This window comes from Ixodes scapularis, unplaced genomic scaffold (assembly GCF_016920785.2).
Source record: "Ixodes scapularis isolate PalLabHiFi unplaced genomic scaffold, ASM1692078v2 ptg001458l_1__unscaffolded, whole genome shotgun sequence".
Classification (NCBI taxonomy): Eukaryota; Metazoa; Arthropoda; class Arachnida; order Ixodida; family Ixodidae; genus Ixodes; species Ixodes scapularis.
Genome location: NW_024610152.1, coordinates 614,602 through 642,222, shown reverse-complemented (window position 1 = coordinate 642,222; position 27,621 = coordinate 614,602). Strand labels below are relative to the sequence as shown.

The 27,621-nt window shown below is 47.8% G+C and overlaps 2 protein-coding genes and 1 pseudogene across 2 annotated transcripts; 2 read left to right on the top strand and 1 right to left on the bottom strand.

The window, feature by feature from the left end:
- Positions 1-11,217: 11,217 nt before the first annotated feature.
- Positions 11,218-21,795, bottom strand: LOC120842548 (annotated as a pseudogene).
- Positions 21,796-22,837: 1,042 nt separating this feature from the next.
- On the top strand, positions 22,838-23,507 carry LOC121834554 (tigger transposable element-derived protein 4-like; the record flags this gene model as incomplete). The annotated part of the gene is made up of 1 exon (XM_042288264.1): positions 22,838-23,507. A coding segment is annotated over exon 1 (645 nt), but the record flags the coding sequence as incomplete, so codon positions are not given.
- Positions 23,508-23,509: 2 nt separating this feature from the next.
- LOC120836800 (tigger transposable element-derived protein 6-like) lies at positions 23,510-27,345 on the top strand. The gene is made up of 2 exons (XM_042288267.1): positions 23,510-24,542; positions 27,124-27,345. The coding sequence occupies exons 1-2, from the start codon at positions 23,622-23,624 to the stop codon at positions 27,343-27,345; spliced, it is 1,143 nt and encodes a 380-aa protein (XP_042144201.1). The 5' UTR covers positions 23,510-23,621.
- Positions 27,346-27,621: the final 276 nt, after the last annotated feature.

Genomic DNA, 27,621 nt, shown 5'->3' with positions numbered 1-27,621 from the left:
CATAGCCATTGCCATAGCCATGTGGCTTTGCGCGCGAATGTCAGCCGGGGACGGAACGAAAGGAGATCACTCACCTCGCAATGTTGTGATGTCCCCCAAGATTGTCGACGCCACCAAACTCGCGAGTCCTTGGCTTCCATCACCGCAGGTGGACTCCGTTCCCCTGAGTCCCGGTTTCTGTCGCTGCTGGCTTCGGGTGTTGACGAGGTCGTCTTGAGGCTGGCTTCTTGAGAGTAGCCCGGTACCCCGTTGATGATAGTCGCCGAGCCGGTACCGCTGGATCAGCTGAAAGCTGTTCTCCTAGTCGTCTTGATGTCCAAGCGGTCGACGATGTCCACAATCCTGTCGACTGCGCCAGTAAGGTTTCGGTCAATCGTGGGGTGCTGCGACGGCTGGAGGGTGACTCGTTTCTGGTGACCTCAGTGACACTCAGGCTCGGTGGTTGAGTAAATATGAATATATTTACAGATGACAAACAAATTTTTGCAAAACAAAGCAAGAAAATGTTGCGCTTTCGGCGTAATGTCACTCGCAACAGCCTCAGTCAACGATAATGCGCCAAACCGCGCACAGTGCGGGCACTCTCCTTTGTCGCGCACGACAAACTTATGCGGCCCTCATACCGCAGGAGACAAACATAGCGATCCGCGGACCTGTTTCAACTCAACTCGACCCGGCTCGTCAGGATTTCAAAACCAGCATGCTGACATTGGATCAGTCCAACCAGGGACGTTAAGCACTTCTATTGGCCCCAGTGCAAGCACCCTCTCCATGCATTCAAGGGGAGCCGCCAAAGTCTCCCTACCACCCTTGTCTGCCCCCGCTCCACGAAGACGCCTCCAACCCGGCTCTGGGAACGGCTACTCGGCTGGCTTCCCATGCGGCCATGTTGGCCCGTTCCCGTAAATCTTCTTGGACAGTGCCGCCAAAAGAAAGGGATGAGCCTTTGGGGCGCCCTTCACGGACAGCTCAAGTCGGGTAGACTTGACGAGCTGTCGTGTGTGAGCGAGGGGGCTATTTGCGACATCCCTACAGCGGCCGTAAGCCGCACTCCGAAAAAAACTTGCGCTTCACTTTTCTGAAGCTCCTCAGTTAGGTGTGCCAAAGTATGACCTCACTTCGGTGCTTGCGCAATAACTGCTGCATAAGGAGTACCAGTTGGTAATAAGATAAAACTGAATATGAACAATCAATGCAGGTGCACGTAGATGACTGTTGTTGTTCGTGAAGACAGAAGCAGACGACACAGGCTTCAATATTTATTGGGACACATTTTCATAAAAAAACCTGAGTGACTATGTTTTTGGATATTTTATTTCATTAAAAATTTCTTGTGTAATTGGTCCAGGGTCCAAGGTGTAGATGACGGTGTTGGAGCTCCCCGCTATGTCTAGTTTATTTTTGCGGTGCGAAAGCCGGGTTCGGATTCCTCGCAAACACCCAGTATAATTTATGGTGGCATCCAACCAACTTCAGCAGCATTTAACGTAGCAGTCATTCTCTAGTGGCACATTGTATATACTAAGCCACAGCATAACATGCAATTACAAACTGTGCATTTGTTTGTTGAAAATGTTTTATTTAGGTATAGGAGGGTACGACGCGGCCAATTGCATGACTTGCTGCGAAGGGGAAGGAGAGAGGGATATGGGGAGGTGAGGAGGAGGAAGAACTATATGAGGCCGGCTACACCAGCCATTTTCGTGTAAGCCAACAGCAAGTCGAAGACAAGCTTCCTTGCTTCATTGGGGCCTGTTGGTGCCGTCCAAGCCTCTTGGGTCGACTCGCTGGGCTAAGCTTCGCCTAATGCAGCCTCATTCTCCTGTCGTCTTGCTGAGCCCTCCCACAGCAGGTAATCCAAGGTGGCAAGGGGCGCTGAAGGGTGGTCGTTAGAGGCTGTATGGGGGGCGAGGCCTACGGTCCACTCGGCCTGATGTGAAGTGGGGCTAATACAGCAACGGTCACAACCAGCATGTTCCGGGGAACATAGTCCAATGCAGGCGAAGCGGTGTGGTGTCCAAGCGCAGCTGGTCGCGATACGATAAAATCCGACCATGGCCGCCCGTGGATATCCCCATAGAATTGGGACCGCGCACTCAGGTAAGTGGTTGGACAGGCACAACCTGGCCTTGGTGCGGGGGTGCGGTGGTGTTGAAATTTTAGTGTTTATGGAAAAAAATTTGACTCCAACCAAAAATTAAACTCTGACCCGAGGTTTCAAAACCAGTTCGGTTTCTTCTTCAGGGGCGATTGATCTCGTGCTTGGGAGCAGCCTCGTCTTCTTTGGTGGTACGAATATCTTCTAATCACGCTTTCACCTTGCCATCCAGTCTTTTTCTAATCACGTGTCGTAGTCCACTTACATAAACAGATGGTAAGGTACCTGCAGATCTGTTGATATTTCCTGGTGTATTTTGGATGTGCCATGATTCAAGGTGATGTCTTTTTCGGAGATTGGTTTCAACATCAAGAACGGACGCGTTCGTGAAGTCTATCGGATGGTTAAAGGTGTCACAGTGCTCCGCAAGAGCACTGCGTTCTCGGTCGAATTTGCAAATTTGACCGGAAAGGCACATTGGATCGCATAACAGTCTTTATCTCTTTGTAGTCAATAAGGACCACACCAGTTTCATAGATAGTAAAGAACACAATAAACAGAAATACAGAAGCTTACATACACTTGCACAAGAAGAACATTTGTGACCTCTGAAATATGTTTGGGGTCACATATTTCGTCACATATATGATAGCCAGCAGTTTGATAGGGCACCCCTTTGAATCACTGATTACGAGAATTCACTCAGCTTTCAGAAGTAGTACCTTTGAACGCTACATTGTACTGCCATGGTACCTCACCCTGTGAGGAGCAGAAGTATGTCATGAACTTGTCCCGCTCTCTCTTTTGTTAGTGTCGGAGACGTTGTTTGAGCTGACATGGCCTACATCTTACGGTGCAGTGCTGCCAGCAGCATCTCTCCTCCACTGACTGCCGGTTACGGTGCTAGATACACCTTCCTGGTTGGCGTAACCAAAAGGGCAGTAGCGACGCTCAGCTAGTTATGCAGGTTGACACATGTCCAGACAATGGCCTCCAGAGTCTCTTCAGATGTCTGGATTGTTTGCCTGAAAATGCGCAAATGTGCCACCAGGATGCCGAAGCTGTTCTCAACTATCCTCCTGGTCCTGGATAGCCTGTAGTAGAACACTTTCTGCATTAACTTCAAGTCTTTCGTGGAATAAGGGCACATGAGGTTAGTCAGCAGGGAAAGGCCTCATCTGTTACAAAGGCAAGAGGCAGCTTGGCTGATGTATGGGGTGACCACCCAGCTGGCGGAAGACTAAGTCCTCTCGACAACACAGGCTGCTTCGTCTCGGAGTCTCCAAAGATGCCCCCATCACTAAGCCACCCTGGCTGCCCAATGTCCACTAGCGTGAATTTGTAGCTGGCATCGCAGCTTGCGTGGAAGACAGTGCTGGGGAACCCTTTATAGTTGAATGTGTCGGAGCCTTTATTAGGTGGAGCTTAGAGGGCCACGTCCTTGCCGTCCAGGGCTCCGACACAGTTTGGGAAGTTCCACAGCCTGCTGAACTTTGCTGCAAGTGGCTCCCACTGGACAGTGTTAGGGGCCTGCAAAGCCAGTCATACAATGCTCTTGGGTAATTTTACTTAAATGCCACCATAGCACGCAATGCTCATTATAGCCAGAATTCAGTAACAACTGCACTGTTTTACACGAGCAAAGAAAAAAGGGTGCAGCATTTGAATATTCAGAAGGATAGGCTTAGAAGGAACCTGAATTTAGTCGGTTCATAGATTTACCAGTGAAAGACAATTCAAACATTCAGAGCTTCCTCGATCATCCGCACCGAGCCGCTGAGGTGCACCTTGTCGTCTTCGATCAAGTGCACCGAAGTGCACCGGACATACTCGATCAATGGAGTGCACCCTCCCAATGCGGCTTTTCGTTACCCCAAAGTGCACTAAAAAAATTGACAGTGCACCGGGGTGCAGCCCCGTTGCACTGCCGAGGAGATGGCAGGAATAGCAGATGGCGACCTTGTAAAAACAAACACACCTCACAGCGGCACTCTATGAATTCCCCAGCCCTTCTGACAGCAAAGACGACGAGCTTTTTACCATCTCTGCAATTACCGGTGATTGCTGCGGTGGCAAGGAGCATCCGAAAGTTACAATCTTTGTGGAATGCATGAGAGAGATTACGATAACATCGAGGTATGGCTATTGTCTAGTGCTACTCTTACCAACAATACTGGGCAAAGTATACCTGTGAAATTGTTACTTGCTTTGTGACCCCATCGACAATCGGGTTCACATTGTCCATTTGTGTAGGAATGTTAAATCCGCGAGTAAAAAGCCAGGAGAAATTGACAGCAGACGGGCACTGCATGCAGAAGTACGCAAGAAAAAACTAACAAAACGCGAAGTGACGCATTGTGGTGCTTGCCGCAGTGCACCGGTACGGTGCAGTTTATCTTCAATGTTGCACAGACTACTCGCCGCACAATCGAGCGTTGTGCACTGTCCTGGTTCCAAGGCAATTCTGGTACAAGCTGATCGAAGATGCTATTAGAAATCTGTATTCTATGCAAAAAGTGCTTGTCGTCCTGTCAGATAAGGATTAACATTTTCCCAGACATGTCTTCTCACAGGGCAGTAGAGTTGGCCTAGCACCTTGTGGAGGGCCAGGCATGTCTCCCTGATTATTCCAGAGGTCGTCAACTGGCCGATCCGGTAACTGGTTAAGCATATTGCTTGATATGCTCCGTGAGGGAAACAGCTTCAGAAACAGAAACACATGACTATCTGAACTTTTAGAGATGACTGGTGAAATGAAGACAAACTTCAAACTGAGTACACATTAAATGGTGAGTGGCCCAGCTGTTTGAAAAAGAGCAGACAAGAATGAAGTTATTCAACTTACCTGATTGTCAAGGACAAGCTCTCCGCTGGAGCGATCGGCGTTCTCCAGAAGGTGGCTTTCTTAAGCAGCAGTGGCCCAACCAGAGACAGCAGGTGCTCAAACCTGCAGAAGAAACGGTTTACAGGCCGTCTCCAGTCCTGCTTCGGTTCGTGCTGTGAAGTGATCTTTTAGAAATGTGTGCAACATAGAAACGCGCTCTTTGCCTCATTCTTTTTTTATGTTATCTCTGCATGTTATTTACGAGGATTAGGCAGTTCCAATGCCAGCGAGCAAGCGAGGTAATCGGAACCGTATGTGCTCTAAACAAGCACCTCCTAAACGTAGGTGGGCCTTCAACCTATGTGCTAAGCATTTAGCATTGGAAAGAATGAGGTACAGTACACGCCTTTGTCGTGTGATCCTGAAATAGACGAAGAAGTCTCGTCCATTATCCAGCCACATATCGCGGACGAGGTGGTGATACTCGCCGAGGTTCTCTCGCGAACGCAGGAGGAACCAGACCCCTTCTCGGCGGGGACGTTTTTGCTGGTTTAAAAGGAACATGGCAGCGGATGACCTTGCAACTGATGCCCAGTCAGTGTTGTTGCCCGCGTGGACAGCATAAGCTCTCATGCAGCTATTGTAGGCGCACAGCAGATCTTCGTGGCTTTACGCCATAGCCGATACCTCCGGTTGCTTCAATGAGGGAACAATACACTTAGATTTTTGAGATTGACTTCTTTCATGTGGGCGGCGCACTGGTCGAGGAACAGTAGGATATTCCTGCCCTTGCACAACGTTTTGTTGTCAAGGTATGTAAGAAATTCCTGGAAAAAGGCTCCAGTCATCCAAAACTTCTTGTTTGCCTTGTAGATGCAGCTCAAACGGCTCGCACCTATGAAACACCTTGACTTCTTAATTCTGCCAATCACAGTAAGCTTCATCTTCTCTGAGCCATCATCATTGCAACAAAAAAGAAGGGCCGTTCTTTGTTTGCTCTTTTGTCCAGCCTTGCAAGTCTGGCCTTTAAAGCAAAGGCTCATCTCTGGTTGTACATTGATGAGGGCACCCGCCTCATTAGCATTCAATACATCACGGGCTTTGTAACCTGCAATGAGCGAAGGTAGAGTGTTTGCCATTCAGTCAGTGAAGACGGATGTGTCCGCTTTTTTGCCTTCACCGCAGACTTATTCATACTCCACTAAAAACTAAAAATCTGGAATGCTTGGTCTACTCGCGTCTTCTGGAACCCATCAGGAAAAATGTGAGCCCAAGTCAACTTGTGTGCAACTTTACATGTGACATTGTTATTGTCGCACTTCCACGTTGTCGAAACATCCTTCCAGTGGGCTTGCAAAGTAGAGAATTGTATGAGAATAAATAAAACGGGAATTATGTCAAATGATATCTTGAGATACAAGTATAATAGTAAGTATTCAAAGGAAATGAATAGTGTCTATTACATACTCGTCCATCGTGGGTGTTGAAACCATGCTTCATCATGAGGTTCCGAACACACTTCGCAAGGTGGGGAAGTCTGACACAAAGTAGGTGTCTCTCTTCGTCAGCTGGGTGGACAACCTTGCAGGTCACAGATGTCGATGTGCCATGGACGCCGAGGGCATGTCACATGGCACGGTTCCAGGACGTCGGAGCAGCTATAGTCGACACGGAGACCCACTTTCTCACACGGCAGTGTTGCCTCAACCACCATCTTGGTCAAAATCCCTGATTTCACATTGCCAGAAGAAGCAAAGACATCTAACAAGCAAATAAATATAAAGGAGTGTGTTAGTATACTCGTATACTCACTACCAGGGATGGGCAGTATTTCAAATACAAGTATTTGAAATATGTATTTCAAATACTTTGTGTATTTTGCATTTGTATTTAATTACAAATTGGGTAATGTATTTGACGTGTGTATTTAAATACTAAAACGTGGGTATTTCAAATACAATTGTAATTAAATACAATTTTGTGGGCGAAAATACATCCCTCAAGTATATTGTCACTGTCCAGAGCAGGAAGCCACCACCACTCCTTCCGGGGACGGGTTCACCTCAGCCCCGCCCCCCCCCCCCATGGCCCCGAACGATCTTTTTAGCACGTTCTCTCTGTGTTTATCGCCCGCTGCCTGTGCCTCATGAGTAAAGGCATAGGCCGACAGTGCAGGATTTGCTTGGGACCCATCCGTGTCCGCCGTGACATTGAAGGACGGAAAGTAGTCGGAGGGGTGTCCGCGCATGATGGGAACCTTGCGGACCTTCCTCTCCAACTCTTGCTCATATTCGGTCTGGTTGACTTCGCCACTTGGAACGAGCCTGAGGAGGACATCGTGGAGCCAGGGGTTGTAGCCAATGTCGTAAAGCATGGCCTGAAGCGACGCGGTGAATCTAGTCACACTGACCGCCGACTGGCCATGGATGAGTTTGGCCAGAACACGCATGGGTTCTCTGAACGTGCGTATTTCCTCACCCAGACGGACATGCCGCCTCCTGAGAAATTCAAGAGAATCACCCTCGTTGGGCCTACCGAAGATGGGGGGCGTAGAGGTGGTGGTGACGGTGCCAAAGACACGATCGATTGTCCTGTCAAAGAGAGCCGCAGTCTCCCTGTGGATGACTAGCCCGCGGAAGTCATCCCCCAACACATCGAACTGTCTGAGGTATTCCTCCTCCTCCTCGGTTATGCTGCGCGCGCCAGCGAGCAGGTCCAGGACGTAGTCCGCCATGAATGAATGGCGCCACGTGTTGACGTGCGCGGTCAGGTAGGAACCCGACCCATTGCGGTAGGGCGCATGGAACACCTTGCTTCCGTGGACCTGTATGGCGGGACAGGCATAGTCGGCCAAAGCCCTGCAGAGCAGCCGAATGGCCCCCTGCGACAGTCCGGCAAGATCAACTTGCACGAGCAACATGATGAGATAGGCCCAGAGATCTGTGGGGCCCGGGGAGGCCTCCCATGCCTTCTTGTCAGACTTGTGACCGTGTACGGTCTCGAGCCAGTCAAGAAATGAGGGCCAATCCCCGCCCGTACTCCTGTGGTAGACATGAAACCAGCGCGTGAATATTGTGCGAGAGGCCCCCTCCGTGGAGGAGAGCCCGATGCACCTTCCGGACGCAGGATCGCGCTCAAGAGAAACTATGTCCTCAAAGATGTGCTTGAGCACCATGTAGTTCGCCTGACTTTCATTGTAGATGACCCTGACCTTCTTTCCTTTTTTGATGACCTCAGGTTTGGCCGTTGGCTTGAAGGGTAAACTGTCTGGTGGACCGTCCTGCGACAGCACCCTCTCGTTGACCATGGTGGCGCTGGCCTGCATTTCTTTCTTATTACCAGAGGGCGAACCGAAGAGAGTCACGAGTGGGAGGAGACCGGCCGAGGACAAGGTCTGCTGTTGTGACATAAGTGAAGCGACAGTGATGTCCGGGACAGCAATCTGCGCAATCTCCCCGGCGTCGTCCAGGGGAAGATCCGCAGCCATGCGAAGGAACATGTCCCAAAACACGTCAAAGTCAAAGTCCGGGGGCTTCCTTGCCACAAGCTCAGTGAACCCCTGAGCCTGGAGAGCGAGATCGGTGACGTCACCCGAAAACACATAGTCGTCAATGCCCTTGTTGATGTGATCGGGGAGGGCGCTGCGCACCGTGTCAATGCACTCCTGCACCGGCATTGCCCCAGGCCCTCGAGGTCGCGGGGGCAGAGGCCGGGAGTGCCGGAACCCGCCTACTGCCACTAAGGGGACACCGCGGTCCTCCAGCTGCGCGACAACAGCGGAGGACAGAGGCGTCTCCATGTTTGAGTAGGTAACTCGCGCGGTCTGAAAGGAAGACTCAGACGGGGCGATAACTTGCTCCCAAACGATCTTGACCACCTGATATGCGCAGCGGTGCTGGCGCTGATACTTTCGGCAACGGGCGATGTAGACTTGTCTTCCTGGGTGCCAAAAGACAGTGAAACCCAGCAACGCTGCCTCGCGCCAGTAATCCAACGGCTCGATCCCACGCCGATAAAAATAAACCGACGCCCGTCGGGCGTCGCGGGACTTAATTTTGCCTGGGCGCCAAGGCGCCCAATGAGGTGAAATAGAGCAAAGGGACCCCGATGTCTCCGCTCGCACAGAGGCCCCGAGGCCCCGGGGCCTATGTTCTGCACCGAATGCAGTGTCTCTCAATCAAGCACAAGCGTTTAGTGACTTTGTGATTACGGTGATAGTACACGGCAAGAATAGTGACGAAATCGACGTTCACAGGGAGACTGGCTAAATAAGTGCCTGTGACAACTTGTGATACTTTCCAGCCTGATTTGCATCCATATTTTTGCCTGGAACATTCTAAATGCGCGTGTCGTCCAGATTTTCGTAATTGATGTGAGTTGCAACAATAAAAAATTCTCTAGCTAGTGCTGCGCGTCTTCGTCGTCTCGGTTCTTTGTTGGTCTATACCAAAATGTAATTGACAAAAAAAGCTGCTTAAAGCTCTGTACTTTATTCACCTATTACGTCCAAACTGATTACATTTTTTTGTGATTATATTTCTATTACGTTACTAGATAGAGCCTCGCACACTAACTCTCGAGTGTGCGATGCAAAATTAAAATGAGATACTCAGAAATCCGTTGCAGGTGCCCGAAGTCGCTGACACAAATTTTGAGGAATGTATTTGGAAAAGTATTTGGAGGAGACCAAATACATTTGGTTGTATTTGTATCTTGTACTTAAATGCTTTTTTGGAAATGTAATTAGATTTGTAATTAAATACATTTTTGACGAAGTATTTTGTATTTGTATTTCGATACATATTTGCATGCATTTTGCCTATCCCTGCTCACTACTGTACTCTGGACTTTAAGACCTCAGGTTATTGTGCCAGAAGATGCAGACACCTAACAAGCAAGTAAAGTATAAACAAGTGTGTTAGTTGAGTACACCCGTATAATCACTGTTGTGCTCTGGACTTTAAAGACCCCCGGTTAACAGTCGTACTGCAATGACCCCATTACCCAGCTACAGCAGAGGCACCAAATGCAAGTTCAAGGCAGACTGACTTCGTGCCATTCAAACATTTCATTTTGTGTTGGTAGTAGGGCTGGGCGTCGATGATTAATCGCCACCCTTTAATCGGTTAATCGGTCTCGTTAATTTCCATGCATAATATTTTTATGAAGTCAAAATTAATATGTTTTCTGTTTTTGCATTTTACTATGAATCAACCTTACGCATTTTTTATTACGAATCAACCTTGATGTGTAGTTAAGAACAGTTCAGTGACACTCCCACTCACATATTATTACTTCAGTTGCATGAGGTAAAGAGGTTCGTTGATATCCTGCAAGAGCGAACTCTTTTGATTGTTCACAATATAATATAGTCTCTCCTGCGCTAAACGGACACTCGAGCGGCGTTGAAGTTGCCAGGACACGTGCACCCTTCTGCACTTCTCAGGAGCTACAAATCTTGCCCCAACAATTAATTTTAGGCTAGGTTTTGACCTAAAGTTTGCCCTTCATAGAGGTGTTCTTGTCCACGTCTACGTGGTGAAACCGTTTACTTTTCACTTTATTTTGGTTTGTTAAAATATTACCGATTAACAGGTTAAAAAACTAATTGTGATTAACGCATTAATCGATTAATCGGTAGGTTAATCGATCAATCGCCCAACCCTAGTCGGTAGACAGTAAAAAAAAATTGCTTTTAGAAGAAAAGCAAGTGCTGCTGGCATGGTATTACCAATTATTTGTGTCCATCTGCCTACAAACGGCTGGAACATGACGACGAGACCATGGTCCGGCCTGGTATGCTGGTCTGCTTACCAGGCCGGTAAGCAGACCAGCATACCAGGTAAGCAGACCAGCATACCATGTTGTATGTACTTCCTGGACTCAATAACTGGATCTACACACAAACCTTGATATATGTGAAGAGGCTCAATAGCACCAGGACTTTGTGACGCCTTAAATGTTCATAGAGGCGGAGACCCTTCATTAATAGAATTATGTGGTAGCCACACAGGGACTTGTGTTTTGATGCCTCAAAACAGGCTCACACTGCGGATTGCTGCTGTTGCTGAAGCGTTTTGATCTGAAAAGAGAAGCAAAAACTTCCATTCGATTTTGGCCCTTATCCTTCATGTGTTAAACTCATATTTTTTCAAAGTAAACAAAAAGCATGCTAAATATTACTTTACTATCAACCTCACCTACTCCTCAAAAACTCCTTTCTTGATGGTAATATTTTCTTCTTGAAACTGTTTCAGACAGTCAAGTAATGAGAGAACTTTCCTGCTTCTCTGTCTCAGTCTCCGCACCGCTTCCCGAGTCGTTTGCCAGAAATGCTGACTGAATGCATTGGTTTCTTTTTGGATGAAGCAAGTGAGTCAGGAGAAAGTTTCTGCCTTGTTTACATGACAAGCAGCGTAGTCCACCTGTGGTTGGAATAGACCAAAGAAACTTATTCCTCAGAAAAGTCCTTTATTATATTAGTACAAGAGGTCGGTTTATATAAATAAAAGCCCACACAAAAGACAAGAACCAACTTTATCTTTTATCAGTTTTGGGTAGCTTTGTACATTAAAAAGTACTGCTTCTTGACGGAATATTTCTTGAAATTACTTTGTAGCAAATGTCACATACCTAGCTGTGCTGACCCATTGCAGTGGCTTGAGAAGAACTGTCCACATGTGATGCCTTTGAACTTCCTCAGATCCAGAAGTTTGAACTCAGTGGTGCATCCAATGCCAACACACAGTGATGTGTCTTCTGTGTGCATGAGGGGCCGCCTGAGCCTCTTCCTTTGACGCAACATCTTTTAGCTTGTGAAGATGTCCGGACAAAAAATCCTGCACCTGACAAACTGTCTTGTTTACTCGTGTTCGAAGACTATGATCTTGCTCAGCTCCATGGAAGGCGTCTTCAATTTGTCAAACAGAGTTGTTTGGCACGTAACAATCGTGCCATTCTCAAATGTCTGTGTGTACCAATCATGTGAAGGACACTGTAGGTCATGAACAAAAGAACCACTCGCAGGCACTGCAAGTACTTCAAGATGAGAGTGTGCAGGAGTGTCGGCTGTTTCCGATTCCTCAGGTGCTCCGTGTTGAAGGGGGGGTGTACGAGCCCCATCCCGTGTTTCAATTTCAGCACGAGGAGCTTCACTTTTCGAATTACAGTTCGCATTTGCTGGCACGGCACTGACTGATGCAGTGGCTCGTCGTTTTCCTTCTTCAGAAAGGGGCTTGCTTATTTACTTGGGAAGGTTCGGGAAAACCGTTAGAAAAGCGTCTTCCATCAGGGTGGGGACATTTCGCGGCACCAAGACCTTTTGGCAATTCACCTGGTGCCTAAATACACAGACTGAAATGTGAAAATAAGGCACACTTTTAGTTGCCTGAAGATATTAAAAGTTCAACAAATGTTCCCAGCTGAATGCTACTATTGAAAATATGTATTTTGATATTCACAATGCTCTGAGAGAAACTAAAACTTAGAGTCCAGAACTTCTTGCCTAGAGTTGTGATGTTTTATTTTGTTGTCTTATTTCTGAGCAGTTACAAAATGGGCTAAATGTAGGGAGTAAATTTGGGAGTTTGCATAACGAGCCAACAAATGCAATCTTGCACACCTGAGTGATAGACTGAGGTTTAATTTGACCTTGTGCTGATCTTTTGATGTATAACTAAAATCTTGGCTATATCAACGGCCGAGGTGTTCATTGTATTACGGGCACCTTGGGTGTAGGAAGAAACGGTCCCAGTACAAATGGTTCCGGAACTAATGGTCCCATGTCCAAGGTAGGAAATAATGATCTTGTAAGAAGATTGATTTGAAACTAAGATATACCATGCAATATACTTCATCCGTTATGCAATCAGTGATTTCCTGATGGAATGAAGGATTTTGTTTATATTTTGAGGCCGGTTACTTTGAAGAAAGTGGTCGGGTATTGAAGTTAATTTTATTCAAAATCGTCAGAATATTTTTCAAATTAATACTGTCCAGAAGTTATCTTCCTACTGTTAATTTAGTGACCTTGTATGATATTATAGGAGTTATTACTATTTTCATATTAGGTGCATTAGGATATTAAAGATATCAGTAGGCTCTTTTGAAACGAAAAATGAGTACCCCTAGTTGAAGCCATGAAACTTGGATTACTTCCATCTTGCTTCCATCTTCCACATAACGAGCGGAGCTTAATGCCTTTATAAAGGCATTAGGTCTCCATGCACATTTGGTGTTCCTCCATGTCTCTCTAACGCGGCGGAGCTAACGGCTGCATGTTATTGCGCCAAGAAGTATAGTTTCTTTGGTTTTGGCTTCAGCTTGTGTTTTGGCTTTTAGGTTTAGGGTATTGAATTGCGATCGCGGAGCATGCAGGTATATCTGTAAAACTTTCTCTCTATTTCACCCGCACATTTTTTGCACATTTGGTGCTCCTCCATGTCTCTCCATCCAGATCAGCAACTGCACTACCTAGGCTAAAATATATTTCACAACAAGATGTTCAGAAATGATACAATTTGTTGACAAATCATATATGGACGTGCACAACATCTTGCTTGGTAGAAGAGCGTGTTGGTTTAAGTCATGGATGAAGAAAGAATAAACAATTAAAACAGGGACAACACAACCACATCTTTCAACTAGCAACAGACGAGTAAACTTTAAACACGAGCAGCCGACTATACCCAGCAGGAGTGGGGGAGAGAAGGGGAGAGAAGGAAAGATAAAACACGCGAAGTGCAAGTCAGGGTGGTAGGGTTATCTCAGATTTTAAAAATTCAACCTCAGTTTTCGTCAGCAGGAGGGAAGGGTTTGACACGTTATTTTTTGCTGTGGTCATGGCGAATGATTCTATGATTTCCCTGCCGAATCTGCTGTCATGCCCCCCAAGGATTTTTGTGTCATCAAAGAGGGGATGACAACGCAAACACGAACGGGCATGTATGACTATGGGATGATAAGAATCTGGAGAGGCCTTAGAAACTTCGTTGTGATGTTCGCGGAGTCTGTGATTGGTGCATCTGCCGGTCTGTCCTATGTATTGATGGCCACAGCTCAAGGGGATGGAGTAAACTTTCTTCTCTTTGCATGGAATGAATTTCTTTTTGTGTTTGACAGTGCAGCCAATCGGAATCCGGTTGTTGTTCACTTGTTGACAGAGTTGTTTAAGACGCATGCGGCATGAGAAGACAACATTCGTGTCGAACTTTGAGGCAATGGATTTTATCCGGTGGGCTGAATTGTGTACGTAAGGAATGACGGCGAATCGGGCTTTCTTTTTTGTGGCTGGTGACTGGCGATCAGGCCCGCGAATCATCCTTTCCATTACAGATCGGAGAAGGTCGACGGGAAACCCTGCCCTGACAAGCCTCATGTGCTGCAATTTGAAGCTATCTTCTGAAAGATGACAACAAGACTTCGTGAAGGATGAAGAAAACAACGATTTGATGATACCGTGTTTTACCGACTTCGAATGGGCGCTAGAAAACGGTAGGACAGGTTTGGAAGACCTTTGTTGAAAGGCCCAGCAGAGTCCAGTGGCACTGACATGAAGCCGCAAGTCTAGGTACTGAAGACCTTCATTCGATGGTTCTTCCTTCGTGAATGTAAGGCCTGACGAACAAGCGGAAAAAACAGCTGTAATGCTATCTGGAGAAGTTCGAGCAGGATGAATGATTAGGTAATCGTCTACAAATCTGAAAACATGGCAGCCAGGCGCGGAGATATCCAGTTGTGCTTTTATAGCTCTGTCAACGAATAAAAGGAATAATTCACTGAGAACAGGGGCGAGACATGAACCGATGCAAACTCCCTTTTTTTGGCGGTAGATCCCTTTCTCATGTTCGACTAAGGTGGACTGGAGATATAGATGAATCAGGTCCACGAATCCAGCAACGGAGACACCGGAGGAATTCTGAAAATCCACAGCTCCGTGCTCAAAGATGGCGTCGGAGATTGAGGCAAGCAAAGCGGTAGGATCTAGATTGAAATACATGTCTTTTATGTCAAGTGAAAAAATAGAGTCGGGCAAGGAGAAGAAATGTTGGGAACTGATGACAGAGATGAGTTCTATTGAGTTAGACACTCTAAAGGGTTGAGGGAGGTGGATGCAGGACAGATGCTTTTGTAGAAAGAGCCCGAGCTGCTTCTGCCAACAACCCTTCTCCGACACAATACTTCGGAGGGGTACTCCGGTCTTATGTGTTTTTGCAGTGAAAAAAACTGAAAGGTACTGCTTCGCTGGACTACTAATGGCTGTTTTTAGGGACGACAGATTCAAAGACGAGCAGAGTTGTTTAGCTCTTGACCTGAGGGTCCCAGACGGTCGCGATTTCAGTTTGAGAAAATTCTTTGAAAGGGCAGCGTTCACCTTATCTCCAAAATCTCCCTCTTCTAACACAACAAACGCACCCGTCTTATCGGATTCTAACAGCTTTAGGTGTTCTTGACGAAGCTCTTCAACAGCGGCGAGTAGAGAGATCTTGCCTGGCTTGGGGGTGGGTGGAAGCACACGGCGCGGATGGCGGAGCCGAGGAAATCTTGCCTCTGTGGTTCTGGGATGGCGGCGGCGACTTGATGAACTGAGGCGAGTTGATCAACCTTCTTAGTGGGAAGGTCTGGGGCGAACTTGGGGCCTTTGGAGCGCAATTCCATGGTGTCAGACGAGATAGCAGTTTTGCACAACAGGACTGGCGGTTCAAACTTTGTCTCGTTCAGCTCACGGCAGGAGGCAGTCACTCCAGCAATCACTTCTTTCCATGAAGCTTCAAGGAGGCGAGAAGCTGCGTCGACGATGAACAGGTACGAAAGGATGCGAGCGGAAGCCAGCGCCAAACAAGTTCGTCATGCGGCTGGGAAGGACCCTCCCCAGAAGGTGGAGCTCTAGGGATATTTCTTTCCTCGATATCTGCATGATGCGGTAGCTGGAGGACCAGTTGTTACAGTTGAATCCAAGGACGGAGGCCACTCCAGGATGAGGGAGGTTCTTGCGTAGGTGCAGACCGAGCGAGCGGAGCCTTAGACGGAGCAAACTCATTCTTGAGATGAGGCAAGCAGCCTCGAAGAAGGAAGCAGGGTTGAAGGTCAGTGGCTCGCAGTTTGGACTGGCACAGTACATAGCTCAGAAAAATAGGTATGCTTGGTAGAAGAGCGTGTTGGTTTAAGTCATGGATGAAGAAAGAATAAACAATTAAAACAGGGACAACACAACCACATCTTTCACCTAGCAACAGACGAGTAAACTTTAAACACGAGCAGCCGACTATACCCAGCAGGAGTGGGGGAGAGAAGGGGAGAGAAGGAAAGATAAAACACGCGAAGTGCAAGTCAGGGTGGTAGGGTTATCTCGGATTTTAAAAATTCAACCTCAGTTTTCGTCAGCAGGAGGGAAGGGTTTGACACGTTATTTTTTGCTGTGGTCATGGCGAATGATTCTATGATTTCCCTGCCGAATCTGCTGTCATGCCCCCCAAGGATTTTTCTGTCATCAAAGAGGGGATGACAACGCAAACACGAACGGGCATGTATGACTATGGGATGATAAGAATCTGGAGAGGCCTTAGAAACTTCGTTGTGATGTTCGTGGAGTCTATGATTGGTGCATCTGCCGGTCTGTCCTATGTATTGATGGCCACAGCTCAAGGGGATGGAGTAAACTTTCTTCTCTTTGCATGGAATGAATTTCTTTTTGTGTTTGACAGTGCAGCCAATCGGAATCCGGTTGTTGTTCACTTGTTGACAGAGTTGTTTAAGACGCATGCGGCATGAGAAGACAACATTCGTGTCGAACTTTGAGGCAATGGATTTTATCCGGTGGGCTGAATTGTGTATGTAAGGAATGACGGCGAATCGGGCTTTCTTTTTTGTGGCTGGTGACTGGCGATCAGGCCCGCGAATCATCCTTTCCATTACAGATCGGAGAAGGTCGACGGGAAACCCTGCCCTGACAAGCCTCATGTGCTGCAATTTGAAGCTATCTTCTGAAAGATGACAACAAGACTTTGTGAAGGATGAAGAAAACAACGATTTGATGATACCGTGTTTTACCGACTTCGAATGGGCGCTAGAAAACGGTAGGACAGGTTTGGAAGACCTTTGTTGAAAGGCCCAGCAGAGTCCAGTGGCACTGACATGAAGCCGCAAGTCTAGGTACTGAAGACCTTCATTCGATGGTTCTTCCTTCGTGAATGTAAGGCCTGACGAACAAGCGGAAAAAACAGCTGTAATGCTATCTGGAGAAGTTCGAGCAGGATGAATGATTAGGTAATCGTCTACAAATCTGAAAACATGGCAGCCAGGCGCGGAGATATCCAGTTGTGCTTTTATAGCTCTGTCAACGAATAAAAGGAATAATTCACTGAGAACAGGGGCGAGACATGAACCGATGCAAACTCCCTTTTTTTGGCGGTAGATCCCTTTCTCATGTTTCCTGCTCGAACTTCTCCAGATAGCATTACAGCTGTTTTTTTCCGCTTGTTCGTCAGGCCTTACATTCACGAAGGAAGAACCATCGAATGAAGGTCTTCAGTACCTAGACTTGCGGCTTCATGTCAGTGCCACTGGACTCTGCTGGGCCTTTCAACAAAGGTCTTCCAAACCTGTCCTACCGTTTTCTAGCGCCCATTCGAAGTCGGTAAAACACGGTATCATCAAATCGTTGTTTTCTTCATCCTTCACGAAGTCTTGTTGTCATCTTTCAGAAGATAGCTTCAAATTGCAGCACATGAGGCTTGTCAGGGCAGGGTTTCCCGTCGACCTTCTCCGATCTGTAATGGAAAGGATGATTCGCGGGCCTGATCGCCAGTCACCAGCCACAAAAAAGAAAGCCCGATTCGCCGTCATTCCTTACGTACACAATTCAGCCCACCGGATAAAATCCATTGCCTCAAAGTTCGACACGAATGTTGTCTTCTCATGCCGCATGCGTCTTAAACAACTCTGTCAACAAGTGAACAACAACCGGATTCCGATTGGCTGCACTGTCAAACACAAAAAGAAATTCATTCCATGCAAAGAGAAGAAAGTTTACTCCATCCCCTTGAGCTGTGGCCATCAATACATAGGACAGACCGGCAGATGCACCAATCACAGACTCCGCGAACATCACAACGAAGTTTCTAAGGCCTCTCCAGATTCTTATCATCCCATAGTCATACATGCCCGTTCGTGTTTGCGTTGTCATCCCCTCTTTGATGACACAAAAATCCTTGGGGGACATGACAGCAGATTCGGCAGGGAAATCATAGAATCATTCGCCATGACCACAGCAAAAAATAACGTGTCAAACCCTTCCCTCCTGCTGACGAAAACTGAGGTTGAATTTTTAAAATCTGAGATAACCCTACCACCCTGACTTGCACTTCGCGTGTTTTATCTTTCCTTCTCTCCCCTTCTCTCCCCTACTCCTGCTGGGTATAGTCGGCTGCTCGTGTTTAAAGTTTACTCGTCTGTTGCTAGTTGAAAGATGTGGTTGTGTTGTCCCTGTTTTAATTGTTTATTCTTTCTTCATCCATGACTTAAACCAACACGCTCTTCTACCAAGCATACCTATTTTTCTGAGCTATGTACTGTGCCAGTCCAAACTGCGAGCCACTGACCTTCAACCCTGCTTCCTTCTTCGAGGCTGCTTGCTTCATCTCAAGAATGAGTTTGCTCCGTCTAAGGCTCCGCTCGCTCGGTCTGCACCTACGCAAGAACCTCCCTCATCCTGGAGTGGCCTCCGTCCTTGGATTCAACTGTAACAACTGGTCCTCCAGCTACCGCATCATGCAGATATCGAGGAAAGAAATATCCCTAGAGCTCCACCTTCTGGGGAGGGTCCTTCCCAGCCGCATGACGAACTTGTTTGGCGCTGGCTTCCGCTCGCATCCTTTCGCACCTGTTCATCGTCGACGCAGCTTCTCGCCTCCTTGAAGCTTCATGGAAAGAAGTGATTGCTGGAGTGACTGCCTCCTGCCGTGAGCTGAACGAGACGAAGTTTGAACCGCCAGTCCTGTTGTGCAAAACTGCTATCTCGTCTGACACCATGGAATTGCTCTCCAAAGGCCCCAAGTTCGCCCCAGACCTTCCCACTAAGAAGGTTGATCAACTCGCCTCAGTTCATCAAGTCGCCGCCGCCATCCCAGAACCACAGAGGCAAGATTTCCTCGGCTCCGCCATCCGCGCCGTGTGCTTCCACCCACCCCCCAAGCCAGGCAAGATCTCTCTACTCGCCGCTGTTGAAGAGCTTCGTCAAGAACACCTAAAGCTGTTAGAATCCGATAAGACGGGTGTGTTTGTTGTGTTAGAAGAGGGAGATTTTGCAGATAAGGTGAACGCTGCCCTTTCAAAGAATTTTCTCAAACTGAAATCGCGACCGTCTGGGACCCTCAGGTCAAGAGCTAAACAACTCTGCTCGTCTTTGAATCTGTCGTCCCTAAAAACAGCCATTAGTAGTCCAGCGAAGCAGTACCTTTCAGTTTTCTTCACTGCAAAAACACATAAGACCGGAGTACCCCTCCGAAGTATTGTGTCGGAGAAGGGTTGTTGGCAGAAGCAGCTCGGGCTCTTTCTACAAAAGCATCTGTCCTGCATCCACCTCCCTCAACCCTTTAGAGTGTCTAACTCAATAGAATTAACTCATCTCTGTCATCAGTTCCCAACATTTCTTCTCCTTGCCCCACTCTATTTTTTCACTTGACATAGAAGACATGTATTTCAATCTAGATCCTACCGCTTTGCTTGCCTCAATCTCCGACGCCATCTTTGAGCACGGAGCTGTGGATTTTCAGAATTCCTCCGGTGTCTCCGTTGCTGGATTCGTGGACCTGATTCATCTATATCTCCAGTCCACCTTAGTCGAACATGAGAAAGGGATCTACCGCCAAAAAAAGGGAGTTTGCATCAGTTCATGTCTCGCCCCTGTTCTCAGTGAATTATTCCTTTTATTCGTTGACAGAGCTATAAAAGCACAACTGGATATCTCCGCGCCTGGCTGCCATGTTTTCAGATTTGTAGACGATTACCTAATCATTCATCCTGCTCGAACTTCTCCAGATAGCATTACAGCTGTTTTTTCCGCTTGTTCGTCAGGCCTTACATTCACGAAGGAAGAACCATCGAATGAAGGTCTTCAGTACCTAGACTTGCGGCTTCATGTCAGTGCCACTGGACTCTGCTGGGCCTTTCAACAAAGGTCTTCCAAACCTGTCCTACCGTTTTCTAGCGCCCATTCGAAGTCGGTAAAACACGGTATCATCAAATCGTTGTTTTCTTCATCCTTCACGAAGTCTTGTTGTCATCTTTCAGAAGATAGCTTCAAATTGCAGCACATGAGGCTTGTCAGGGCAGGGTTTCCCGTCGACCTTCTCCGATCTGTAATGGAAAGGATGATTCGCGGGCCTGATCGCCAGTCACCAGCCACAAAAAAGAAAGCCCGATTCGCCGTCATTCTTTACGTACACAATTCAGCCCACCGGATAAAATCCATTGCCTCAAAGTTCGACACGAATGTTGTCTTCTCATGCCGCATGCGTCTTAAACAACTCTGTCAACAAGTGAACAACAACCGGATTCCGATTTGCTGCACTGTCAAACACAAAAAGAAATTCATTCCATGCAAAGAGAAGAAAGTTTACTCCATCCCCTTGAGCTGTGGCCATCAATACATAGGACAGACCGGCAGATGCACCAATCACAGACTCCACGAACATCACAACGAAGTTTCTAAGGCCTCTCCAGATTCTTATCATCCCATAGTCATACATGCCCGTTCGTGTTTGCGTTGTCATCCCCTCTTTGATGACACAAAAATCCTTGGGGGGCATGACAGCAGATTCGGCAGGGAAATCATAGAATCATTCGCCATGACCACAGCAAAAAATAATGTGTCAAACCCTTCCCTCCTGCTGACGAAAACTGAGGTTGAATTTTTAAAATCTGAGATAACCCTACCAGCCTGACTTGCACTTCGCGTGTTTTATCTTTCCTTCTCTCCCCTTCTCTCCCCCACTCCTGCTGGGTATAGTCGGCTGCTCGTGTTTAAAGTTTACTCGTCTGTTGCTAGTTGAAAGATGTGGTTGTGTTGTCCCTGTTTTAATTGTTTATTCTTTCTTCATCCATGACAACATCTTACACCTGGTGTTCAAAACCGAGCAGTGTGACTGACACCTCGAAGGAATTCCTCTGTGGTCTTAGCTCCATGGTCGTACTGGGTGGAGAGAGTCTGCATTCGGCGCTGCATCTGGACCGGCTCTGTTTTTGTTCTTTTCTTTTGTGGGGCTCCGACAGACTCCTGAGCAATTTTTACGAAACAGATTCAGCTTCCGTTTCTAGAGCGTCAGTTGACTTCCATACAGTTGGATGGCTATGCCCGACTATGCTGCTGAATCTCCGGTTTCATGCCTTGCAGCTGTTGGTGTGGTGGCTGCCTTCAGCTGTGGTATCGTGCACATTCCAGTCTTCAGGTGGAAACCTGGCAGGTAGTCAACGCAGATGAATGTTGCCATCAGCCCTTGTTAGTTGGCGAAAATTTCCAGTCACATAACAAGCATCAAAGTAGTCTAAGAGCTCGGCGGCATGATGCGGCATGATTGCACACAGCAGGCGCATTCCATCCTCAACATCTTCCACAGGCAAAAAAGAATCTGTTGAGCATCCCAACAAAGACTCGAAACGAGTCGTCCTTCTTGTTAAAGGTAATCAATCCAAGTTCCTGCATCTTCCTCCAGGTGCTTTTACAGAGATGAAAGAAACAGGTTTTTGTGCACGTATCCTCACCAAGGATCGCCTTAAGAGAGTTCATCGTTCCTTTCTCGAAATCGGTCATGACGACATCGGAAGCCGGGTTCAATCCTGTTTGGCTGAGTTCCGCGACATTGTTTGCAGTTGACATCACTTTGCACGCAAAGTAAACGCAAAACGGGGAGGGGCTAGAGGAGGATTTTTTACTTTGATCCTAGTCCAATGCCGACACGCCGACACAATGTCCTCATTGGTATCGGACTCGTCTGATCTACGATCCAATGACTCGGGTGCATTGCTCTCGCTGTCCAATGAAAGATTTATTTCCTCATCTTCCGAATCTGAAGAGACATCACAATATCTTCGTTTTTGCCCCAATTTTGAGGCAAGATCGTCAGTACGAACGCAGCAGCCAGAAGTTGACACCGCCATTTTTATGTCCCCTGTTGCCTGCGTTGGAACAAATTTTTGCCAAATTCAGAGATCTGCCACGTTTTTATTTTCTGTGAAGCGCCATCTATCCACGGCAAAGCTGACTAGAAGCACGTGGACGAACCCAATTTGTCCATGGTAGCGTATTGGAGCCCGAATGAACGTGGACGAGCCCAGCTCGCCTTCAGGGGGAGCGGTACAAACAGTGTGGACAAACCCAGGTCGTCCATGGAAGGGAAAGGGTTGAATCTATATTGCTGAATTTGTCTGGCATGGTTGATCCTAACCGATCTGGGCAATAAAAAGGTGATATATTTATATGTATACTCAAAATATTAAACTTGCCTTGGATAAAAAAATTACAGAAGTTTTAAACTACAGTCGAACCCGTTTATAACGAACCCGGTTAGAACGAATTATGGTCTATATCGAACACACGAAATTTTAAGATCAATATTCATGAGAAATATACTTTCTATAACGAACCACACATCGGTTATATCGAACTGCGAGCGCCCGCTACCGCCCCCGTGGAGACGCGCGGGCTTCCCTGCAATGCACAGAGTGACAGAGGACAAGAGAAAACCAAGAAAAACACGATGGCCCTTGAGAAGATGAGTCACAAAACCGACTGCGAACGCCCGCAACCGACCCCCGCGGAAGCGCGCTGGCTTCCCTGCCATGCACGGAGCGACAGAGGACAAGAGAAAACCAAGAAAAACACGATGACCCTTGAGAAGGTGAGTCACAACACCGCAACCGGCCCCCGCGGAAGCGCGCTGGCCAATGATAGAGCAAGCGTGCAATGACGTTCTGATGACATCATCCTGCAGCCGTACCAGGCCGGACATGGCTCTCTTGTTCCTAGCGTTTTGCCGAGGAGGCTCGTTGTTCTTTGTGTCCTTCCTGTTCCCCCAAGAGATGGCGACCAAGGTGCGTTCATCGTTACCGTTCTCTACCAAGGTGGAAATAATCCGGCGCGTTGAACGCGGCGAGAAGAAGTCAGAAGTCGCCGCATCCTTCAAGATCGCCAGAAGCACGCTGAGTACGATTCTGAAAAACAAGCCAGCGATCCTGCAAAAGTCCCGAGATCGACCGAACGCCGACGGAAAGCGCATTCGGGCGCCTGCCTTTGACAGAGTGGAAAAGGCGCTGTACGCGTGGTTTTTGGATATTCGCGCTCGAAACCTTCCAGTTTCGGGCCCCATGTTACAGCAGAAAGCAAAAGACTTTGCCTTTTTGCTCGACGTTCAAGATTTTAGTGGCGGATCCGGATGGCTTCAACGGTTCAAGGAACGTTACGACATCGTCGGCAAAGTTGTCGCCGGCGAGAGTCGAGCAGTCGACAATGAAAGCGTCAAGAAGTGGATCGCCGAAAACTGGCCAGCAATTACGGAGCAGTACAGGCCCTGCGATATTTCTAATAACGACGAAACCGCACTGTTTTGGCAGCTCCTACCCAGTCGGACCTTGGCACGACAAGGCGAGAAGTGCCATGGCGGCAAGCTGAACAAAGCTAGAATTACGGTGCTCCTCACCACGAATATGGACGGGAGCTCCAAGCTTACGCCACTGATCATCGGCAAGAGCAAGGCCCCTATGTGCCTACGGGGGTGTCGGTCTCTTCCAGTGAAATACACTTCAAATGGAAAGGCCTGGATGACAAGGGTGTTGTTCGAGGACTGGCTGCGCGACTGGGATGAGAAGTTGTCCGAGAGTGGCCGCAAGATTTTCCTCTTGCTCGACAATTGCTCCGCGCATCACTGTGGTGCCACGCTAAAAAACATTCAGCTTCGTTTCCTGCCCCCTAATGCGACATCGGTGCTGCAGCCGCTAGATCAAGGCATCATCCGTGCCTTCAAGCAAGGTTACAGGAAGCGTGTAGTGGAGCAGCTGCTCACCAAGCTGCGTGTGGGAAAAGAACTGAAGATTGATTTGTTGGGTGCTATTGAAATGCTTAGCCGTGCTTGGAGCGACATCGCGCCTAACACAATTAAGAATTGTTTTCGCCACGCGGGACTGTACCTGGATAACGACAGAGCAAGTACTGAAGAGGCAATCGAGGTTACGGATGACGACTTAAACGAGATGTGGAGAGACCTCGGCCGTCTTCCCGACGCGGTCCCGGATGGCGTGGAGCTGGAAGATTTTCTCGGAGTGGATGATGATGTCGCAGTGACCAGCAGTCCTTCAGACAACGAAATTGTCGCCGAGGTCGTGGCGGCTTCAGCAAACGACGACGACGACGAGGAGGCAGAGGACCCAGAGGCACCTTGCCCGACGCTTCACGAGGCGCTTGCAGCGACGGAAGTGCTCCGTCGCTATGTACTGTTCCCAGCTTCAGGGAAGTGGACTAAGTCTGGTAAACCAGCTATCTCGCGTCGAGGACGAAATTTTGAAGGACGCAGTAAAAGCGAAGACGCAGGCAAAAATTACCAGCTTCTGTCGGTAATATCAAAAGAACAGGTAATAAAGACTTCTCTCTGTCGTAAGTGCCACGACTTTTTTTTCCTTCTCAATTTTACGGAATTATCGTGTTCATTTATTGTCTGTTACCTAGAAATTTTCGGGCTTTCTTAGATGATATGTTTCAATATTGAAATTTATTGATAGAAATATGAATCCATATGTTCCATCATGAAAGCTGCCTCGCGATAACACGGCTCTGAGCGCCGGCGTGAGGCTCGCTACGCTCGGCAGCCTTCGCCGCTATTCCGCGCGGTTTCCTTTCATCTCTCTCGCTTTTGCCGTCCTCACGAAATAGCGATATTTGCTATAACGAACTACTTGATATATCGAACTAAAATGCGTGTCCGATGGAGTTCGTTATAAACGGGTTCGACTGTATTTACGTTTGCCTTAGTTTCCAACGGCTTTATATCGGCGTCTTTCTGCAAGCCTTGCTGATAGGAAGAAATTTAACAGTGGAAAATGTGTGCTGCTGAAGGTATGGGTACAGGGCATGGTCCGAAGCAGTGGCGGCTGATATGACGTCCATTCCTTTGGAATGTGCTGACATACATGCAAAATAAGAAAACAAGTTTATGTATTCCTTTAACGGAGCGTTGAAAAAAACTCATCTTGGAGCAGAGTGACACAAACTCAATCAATGGCACGAGCAAAATAAAAGCAAGCAAAAGTAGGCACGAGTATGCAACCGTTGCCGCTGCCGCAGTATTTCTGTTCCCTAAGCATGTCACTTGAGTGACAATTTATGTAAAATAAGTTACTTTTTACCTAGAAATTTTGTAACATCAATCATTTTTGCTTTGTGTAGCTACTCAATTGCTTCATTAAACCAATATTTGTTAAGCAGGAATCCATTGTAGTAATCAAAGAAATGCATTGAACAGATAGGAGGTTCGCTGGGACTTTATCTTACTTTGTTAAACGGGTGTTTTCGTAGTAGAGGCGTTCGTTATAAAGACATTCTGGGTTGGTCACGGGTGGTAGTAGCCGAAGGGATTAGCTGTGGTCTTTAACCAAGAAACAACAAGCCTACTCCCATGCCTCGCAGCTTTCTCTTCAGATCACCGCTACACGTGGGTCCGAATGTCTGCCGAACAAATAATCACTTCTCTAAAAAGGAGAGGCACATACCACAGTAGGGCCAAAAAGACGCTGTCCCAAAAGCCTTGCACCAACAAGGTCGGATGAAAAGCTTACATTGACGACCCCGTCCCAATAGTGCAGTCCAGAGCGAGCAAAGAAAGACCTATACGACACGTCCAAACTCTCTCGCATCTGTGGCCCCCTCTCCCGAAGTGTGGAATACGCGTCGACCTCCTCCCCGCTCAGGGGCATCGTTGTCATCATCCAAAACAACTAGGTTCCCGAATGAGTGGGGGGATGAAAAAAGAGAGCGAAGAGGAGAGCCCCCCCCACAATCCAGGAGGCTCTCCTACGCTTCACAAACAGGTTGGAGCTTACGGCAACCAGGCTGAGCGTTCCGAACCACGGCTGTTATATCGGCCATTGGGGAAGGACGACCAATGGCCCCACATCCCACCCCTCTTTAATATGCTTGGTGGGCCTACCTGAGGTAAGAAGAAAGCCCACCAATTCTCATAAAAAACATCAGACTTAGCCAAATTTAAAGGGGCTCGAAGTCGTCCCTGCCCAGCAGTCTCCAGGTCATAGCAGGTCGAGGTGGAGTCCATGTCGGTCAGGTCTTGGTCAACGTGGACCTAATCATGGTGGTCTCGGTGGCACAGCCGCCAGGGCCGGAGCAGCCACCCCCTGTAGTCCGATTGCTGCCAGGGAGGTGGCAACAACGACGGCATCCCAGGCCAGCCGAGCACGGAAGCACCGGATGGCGTCTGGATGTTCTGCCGGGTTATCCACACGCTGGGGCCTGAGGACGTTGCCATTCTTGTCGTTGGCCCAACTCTGCTGGAAGGACCGGTTGTGTCGTTCGCCATGGAGCCGTAGTCCGCCGCAGATGCTGCAAAACATGTCCTCTGGCCGAGGTGGGAGGCAGACGCTGCCGGTCCGAGCGTCCGTTTCGCTCCGTGCCAAATACAGAGAGGGGGGTAACTGAGGATGGCTGTCCAATGGCTTGTAGTCTGTTAGTAGGCAGAATGCTTACCATATAGGTATACGGGAAAATGCTCAATGCCCCAGATTACGGCCAACATCTCTTTCAATTTGGGAGTACCGAGCTTCAACGGGCGAGACGGCACGACTCCCATATGCAATCACTTTGATATCACCATCAGATGTTTGCGTGAAGATGGCGCCATGGCCGTGAGGGGCAGCATCAGCGATAAGTGTGACAGCCTTTCCTGGATCAAAGTACTGTGGTGTTGTACACACCGATGTTTCCAGATTACTACATGCCAACTGCAATAACTGTTTATTATTCATTCATGCCATTTTGGAAGTTCCCACCCAGGGTTGTTTACCTGTTTTTATAAATGCTGTAAACACTAAAATCACCTGCGTCGAAAAGTACACTTACAAGTATATAGACGGCAGCCCCAAGTTCCATCACTTGCCGCACTCGCAGCGCTCTCCGAAATTAACTAATCAAAGGAACGACCGGCAGTATCAGATGTCGTCGTCAAAATGCTCTGAAGTCATCAAAGTGGGCCAGAGGCTGGAAGTTGCAGGTGAATCTGACACTGTTGAGCCCGAGGTTCAAATTCGACTGGATGAGACTCTCGACAGCCGCTTGAAATCAAAGGAGTTGAGAGTGTGCGATGCATGGCAGGATCTGAACATGATTGTGTCGTACTCTCAAGAATTTCGAGAACGCGAGTATCAGTGAAGAAGAGGACAACGACGACTGCATTTTGCCATCTGACATGGTGTATTGCAATCGGGCATCGACAAGGAAGTTGCTCAAAAGAAAGGGAACAAACCGAAGAATGGCCAACGAAGAGCTTTTCGCTTTGTCGGCCATTCTTGGTGGTGGTGGTAGTTGCCATCGTCGCACTTACGCTGGTCGTCACCCTGAGCGGTCAAGGGTTACATGGTTTAGGACTGGACCACTATCTCGTCTCCAGCCTTTCCAACCTGAAGGCCATGAAGGAAGATCTCAGCT